Below are 6736 nucleotides of genomic sequence, written 5' to 3' on the forward strand. Positions count from 1 at the left end.
AAAAAAAAAAAATTATTAATAAAAATGCAATAAAACTATCCCCTATTTTGTAAACGCTATAAATTTTGCGCAAACCAACCGATAAACGCTTATTGCGATTTTTTTTTTTTACCAAAAATATGTAGAAGAATACGTATCGGCCTAAACTGAGGAAAAAAAAGTTTTTTTTATATATATTTTTGGAGGATATTTATTATAGCAAAAAGTTAAAAATATTGCTTTTTTTTCAAAATTGTCACTCTATTTTTGTTTATAGCGCAAAAAATAAAAACCGCAGAGGTGATCAAATACCACCAAAAGAAGCTCTATTTGTGGGAAAAAAAGGACGTCAATTTTGTTTGGGAGCCACGTCGCACGACCGCGCAATTGTCTGTTAAAGCGACGCAGTCCCGAATCGCAAAACCTGGCCTGGTCCTTTAGCTGCATTTTGGTCCGGGTCTTAAGTGGTTAAGCTCAGCGTTTAAGGGCAGGGGGAAAAAAAAATTCTGGTTTGAAGAGGCCATATAGAAAATCTGGTAAAGCTGTGGTTCTCTTTTGCCCATCTCCCAGTGGTGGTGCTAAACCTGGGGTTGGCATATCACTGAGAGAGCTGCTGTAGAAGTGTGCTTTGCTCCAGAGATATCTTGGCTTTTGGGAGCTGGCATTGGCAGCCCCACTCGGTGGATGGGAGCCTCAGGCGCCAGAGCAACTAGCTGTCACAACGGGCTCTTTTTTAATAAATCAAATCCCAGTGCAGTGTGTGTTATATTCTAAAATCCCTTCCGGAAGGATTTTATAAAGAATATATATATTCTTGTTAATATGAATGAATGTGAGACTGTTTGAGCTATTAATTTTCTTGTGTAAATTCGCTGGATTCGATATTTGAAACTCCAAAAACGTATAAGTTTGAATATGAAATATATATATATGTTCATTTGAAATGTTTAATGTTTTAAGTAAAGAATTGTATTTGATTGGAATGTGTTCTCCTATTGAGGTAATTCATATGGCTGTTTCTCAGTGATTGATTAGTTAGGCCACATTCTGTTTAGACTGTGATTTTAGCTGTGTAGACCTTTCACCTTTTCTTACCTAAACAAGCCATTTCCTCTTGAGATCTACAGAATATTTAGACTAGGTTCTCAGGAGACATTTCCTATGTAAAGGTTGAGATAGATGTAAAACAGATGTTGTATCAGGTTTTCATTATAAATCACGCCCTTTGGGAGGGTATATTTCTGAGCGCGAAATTCAGACAAAGAAATGTCTTTGATATATAAACTGAAGGTCTGCCAGCTGGGGCAGAACTCGTTCTTCAGCCATCTTCAAGGACTCCCTCAGTCAACATCAAGAGGAGACATTCAGACACGCTTATTTTGCAAACATACAGAAGCAAGACTTGGAACACACATCTGATTCATTTGAAATTCTTATTTTTTGAACTCTTATTTGAAGCTATTTGATACATTTAAACTGTTTTTGTACTTATGTTAAGTGTGTACATTAAACACACGTTTTTTTATTCACGAATCTGTCTCACGATCGATTTAATAGCAGTAAGTGTGCTATTTAAATATAAGTCAAGTTATCAACTTTATTTCATTGGCTAAGCCAGCCAGGCTTTGAACGATTTTCAAATTTTATACCACTTTCTCAAAGTGCTATCGGAGAGAAGTAGAGTATTGAGTAATTTTTGAAACGTTTGACGAGAACCTAGAAGTCAACAATCAGCCAGTCGCTCATTTTGTCGCAGTTTTTTTACAACTGTCCCTTATATCGAAAGGGGGAACATGTTAGTACTGAGAGAAACTACGGAAAGAGTTTGACGAGAGCCTAGAAGTATTGATTTATCGTGAATGACCTGGAGATTCGTAGAACACGGAAGACTTCTTATTCGGTGAGTAAAATCATGGAATGTTTTAAATGTTCAGCAAATGAATGTCAAGGTTTATCGAAACAGATTTGTTATTCTGTTTTATGGAAGTCGTTATATTTGCAATGTTTAGAATCTAATCTGGCTATTGATGCAGAGAGATTCTCGTTAGCTAAAATTAAAAGGAAATTAAGTAATGTAATGAAACTAGTTACAGATTTTAATTCAATGATTTCTGAGGTAACAGAAATACATTCAGAGGACACTTCGGGTAATGCAGGCACTATGCAAACACATGAGAATGTATCTACTGCAGCTAGTTGTTTAAATTGTGGAACTGTATGTAATTATGTTGAGCGGAGTGAAAAAACGCAGTCAGATATAGAATTAACAGAATTTGCTCAGTCCTCAGATAAAATGGAGGGTAAAAACCATACAGGCACACAGGATGATGATATTATTGCAGCAGACATTAGTAAAAACACAGTGAATGTTTTTGAAAGCATTTCAGGCAATAGTGACAAGGAATGTGTTACGTTTGTTCATTCTAAGAAGCAATGTGTTTATCCATCGTCATATGCACAGAGAAAGCAAGTTTTCAAATGTTCTTTATGTCGCAGGAAAGGTCATATGGCAAAATTTTGTTGGTCAGTGAGTGACAGGAAGTCACGTAATTTCAAAACGTCTCCAAGGCGTTATGAAGTTTACTCTGTAAGATGGAGTAATCATAGGAGGTATAATTTTCAAGTTAGACAAGAAAAACAATATTATTTAAAGTACAATAAGCCATTTGTTACTTCTAATGTTACGCTGGGAGGAAAAAATAGGCATGTTCCTTAGTGAGCGGCATGGAATTTATGATTTTTGGTTATGACTTTTTGGCTATGATTTTTGGTATTGCATAAGGATTATTGAATAAGGTTTTGATGTAAGTTCGACAGATTTCATGTTGGGAATCAGAAAGTTGAATATTTTATTTTTCTGGCAGAATTGCAGACAATTCTGAAAGAAGAGATTTTAAGTGGAATATATGTAACGTCTAGCTCATGAAAAGTGAAGTGAAATTTTAAGGAATATTAATTGGTTTAGAAAAAGAGACAGAATTTATTGTTTCTTTACTTGTATAGTGTAGTGGATGTGCATTGTGCAGTAAATGTAACAGATCATATTGAAGTTTTTTTAAGACATGAAGGGAATTGATTTTAATGATAAAAGAAATCGAATTAATAAGTAAGGATTTATATATGTGTATGTATGTAGTGTTATTTGTTTCAAACATTGAGTACAATATATATTATTCCTATCTCAGCTCTTTACAGTCCATCCTTAGTAATTTTGGAGTAAGTGACATACATCCTTGTGATTTAAATTTCGCGGGGTTTTGCTTCCAAAGCTCTCCTTTGTAAGAAAAGGTGGGGGCCAAAGGGAGACATGCAGACGTGCTGACAGCCTGATAGGAATCACACACACACACTTTTGAAAAATCACACACACAAGGAAGTTGATCCAGTTTGATACACATACGCACAATATATATATATTTATACTATTTTTATTAGTATTTTGAGGTTTCTATTTAAGAGACTTTAGCAAAGGAAGTAGGTTTTACATGGTGAAATGGTGATTCAACCTGAATTGGTATAATTGTTGCAAGGAAAACAAACACACAGATACCCTAATTTGCTGAAGAACAGAAAAAGGAATTTTTGTTCCTCTACAGGTTGATTCGACATCTCCTATGGTTCATGAGAACGTTGATGTTGCGTCATGACTTTCAATGGGTTTTTGTGTCTTGTTATACCTCAACACCTTTAGGGAATTCACTAAATTCATTCATGAGAGTTTAGGTCACTTTGGTAAAAGAATAATTGTTTGATTTTCTTATAGTAAAGTTATATTGGGACAAAATGGAATACATAACAGACAGTGTAATTTAATCTTGTTTTTTTTGAGTAGTGTCAGAAGTATAGCATCTTCTGAAACACTGTGAATTTTATGACAGGAAGGAAAATGTCATTTGGTTTTTCAATGAATTTTTTTTTGTCTACGATGCACAGAGGGGCAATAGAGAAAACATAATGATTAATAGTGGAAGTTCAAAGACCTCTCAATTCAGTGGAATATGCACGTAGACAACAAAAATATGGATATACATTGATTAGTGAAAATGGTATATTATGAGAAGATAATGTTATTTTATGAGATAAAAATTTATATTTTGAGATAAATGATACTGCTTTTCTTTTTTCTAGGAATGATTTTTACAAAAATTGATCAAAGAAGGAAAGATGACTACAAAAGAGATGAAAAATCTTAAAGAAAGAAAGTTGATCATCATCGTCATCGTCACAGGATTCATTTTTTTCTCTATTGACATTTTTATCAGTGGTAAAATATATCACAAACTGTTCCAGCCATGCAGAGGTTAACAGGATTGACAATTTTCTCAAAGACATTACAGTATTAAGAAGCAAAAGAAATATGGACAATGATATTAATGTAGATAACAAATTGGATAGGTTTAGATATACCAATGTCAATACAGCTGATGATTTGATTGGGTATATAGCTGTAGGACAGGGGTATGAGCATTGTATGGAATTATATTTCATTCATAGTAATGAGGTGGAAATCGAAGTTAAAATAGAGTCGAAAACAAGTTTTGTTAAAATGCAAGGATTTTATAGGTTTAATAATATAACCAAGACTTTTGAATGTAATATACTGAAAATAGCTTTTTGGACATTATTTGTAAAAGGTAATGATTCAACAATTTGGTCTGGAGATGTCATTAATAATGATATGTCAAGGTCTGGAAAAATATTTTATCCAGTAGAACAGGATTATTACCTTTTTCAAAGTTTTGTACAAATATTAAATCCAAAACATTTAAAAATAATTGGAGATAAAAAGGGAGACATTGTAAGAAAATGGGATTTTAGAGTGATAAGGAAGTTTGCTCAATTACGAGTCAAAATTAGCATTACTGTGGTAGATATTATTGTTCCAGAGATAAAAGTGTCACCACAGTCTTTAAAAGTCATTGAAGGTGAAGATGGATTGAATTTGAGGTGTAGTACTCAAATTTATTTACCTCAAAGTTCATTGTTAACTTGGAGAAGGAATGGTGATTTTTTGGGTAGTTTTTTCCACAGTACAACTAATATAATTCACAAAGGAATTTTTGGTAATGTGAATTGGATCAATGATAAATTTATTTATCATCAATCAGGTGTATCTTTAAATGATACTGGTATATATGAGTGCTGCATATTAATAGAAGGCTATCCCTTGAAATGTGCTAATGCAAGTATAATTGTCATGTCCCCAGGGAAAACTCCATGTGTTGGTAAAAACAGTGTTTTTGCTAATCCCTTCCAGATTAACCATTTACAATCCAGAGCTCTATTGAGAGAAGGAACATTCGTCATTATATTGTGGAACTTTAATATTTCAGAATGGAAAATTTCTACAAGGTTTCCACAATGTCAAAGACATTTGGTTAATATGGAATTGGGTATTGAAAGATGGTTTGGAATCAATAGTCATAACAGAAATAGACGTGGTATTGTCGAAGGAGCCCTAGGGGGCATAGGTGTAATTGACAGCATTGCAAATAGTATGGATATTAACACGTTAAAATCTGATCTTGAGTCAGCAGGTTTAGTGGGAAGTAAAGGTTTTAAGATCCAAAGAAACTTAAATCAGATATTAGAAGATATGGTTATTAAAACAGCCAATGTAATGGGTCCATCCATACTACATCTTCAGAATATTACTCTCAATTTAATGACTAGTGAAGAACATTCACATATTGCCAGATTATGTTTAGAAATGCAGAGATATCGTTTAAACATGAGCAAGGGAATTTGCAAGAGGTAGTTCATCAATGGTCCACTTTAACTGGTTCCAGCTGGTGGCATCAATTTAAAAATAGTATATCTATTTGGGGAAAAACTTCAATTACTTCCGCAGCAGGAAATATTTTATCACATCCTATAGTTATTATTTTTATTATTATTATGTTATGCATTATATATCAATTATTTTTAATGTTTAGAATGAAAAAACTGTATAAGCAAATCAGAAATGAAATCAAGAAAGGTGACGATATGTTGCAAAATAAGCTTAAAAGGAGATTAGGTTTTGGAGTTGCAAATTCGATGACAGGTGACAATGCATTTGGAGTTATTAGATCAAAGTCAGAGTGTTTGTGACATAAATGGGTGTATAAATGATTAGGAAATATGGTCATTATTCATATTTCAGAGGGGAATGTTATATTCTAAAATCCCTTCCGGAAGGATTTTATAAAGAATATATATATTCTTGTTAATATGAATGAATGTGAGACTGTTTGAGCTATTAATTTTCTTGTGTAAATTCGCTGGATTCGATATTTGAAACTCCAAAAACGTATAAGTTTGAATATGAAATATATATATATGTTCATTTGAAATGTTTAATGTTTTAAGTAAAGAATTGTATTTGATTGGAATGTGTTCTCCTATTGAGGTAATTCATATGGCTGTTTCTCAGTGATTGATTAGTTAGGCCACATTCTGTTTAGACTGTGATTTTAGCTGTGTAGACCTTTCACCTTTTCTTACCTAAACAAGCCATTTCCTCTTGAGATCTACAGAATATTTAGACTAGGTTCTCAGGAGACATTTCCTATGTAAAGGTTGAGATAGATGTAAAACAGATGTTGTATCAGGTTTTCATTATAAATCACGCCCTTTGGGAGGGTATATTTCTGAGCGCGAAATTCAGACAAAGAAATGTCTTTGATATATAAACTGAAGGTCTGCCAGCTGGGGCAGAACTCGTTCTTCAGCCATCTTCAAGGACTCCCTCAGTCAACATCAAGAGGAGACATTC

At 33.4% G+C, this 6736-nt stretch overlaps 1 protein-coding gene across 1 annotated transcript; it reads left to right on the forward strand.

Moving 5' to 3' along the window:
• The first annotated feature begins 1478 nt into the window (after nucleotides 1-1478).
• LOC120913390 lies at nucleotides 1479-6353 on the forward strand. Its single transcript, XM_040323273.1, has 2 exons — nucleotides 1479-1879; nucleotides 4108-6353. The coding sequence occupies exon 2, from the start codon at nucleotides 4337-4339 to the stop codon at nucleotides 5735-5737; it is 1401 nt and encodes a 466-aa protein (XP_040179207.1). The 5' UTR covers nucleotides 1479-1879; nucleotides 4108-4336; the 3' UTR covers nucleotides 5738-6353.
• The last annotated feature ends 383 nt before the right edge of the window (nucleotides 6354-6736 follow it).

Source organism: Rana temporaria, chromosome 9 (genome assembly GCF_905171775.1).
Source record: "Rana temporaria chromosome 9, aRanTem1.1, whole genome shotgun sequence".
Taxonomy (NCBI): domain Eukaryota; kingdom Metazoa; phylum Chordata; class Amphibia; order Anura; family Ranidae; genus Rana; species Rana temporaria.

Coding starts and splice junctions, on each gene's coding strand:
- LOC120913390 (XM_040323273.1), top strand. CDS start 4,337: ATGGACAATGATATTAATGTAGATAACAAATTGGATAGGTTTAGATAT.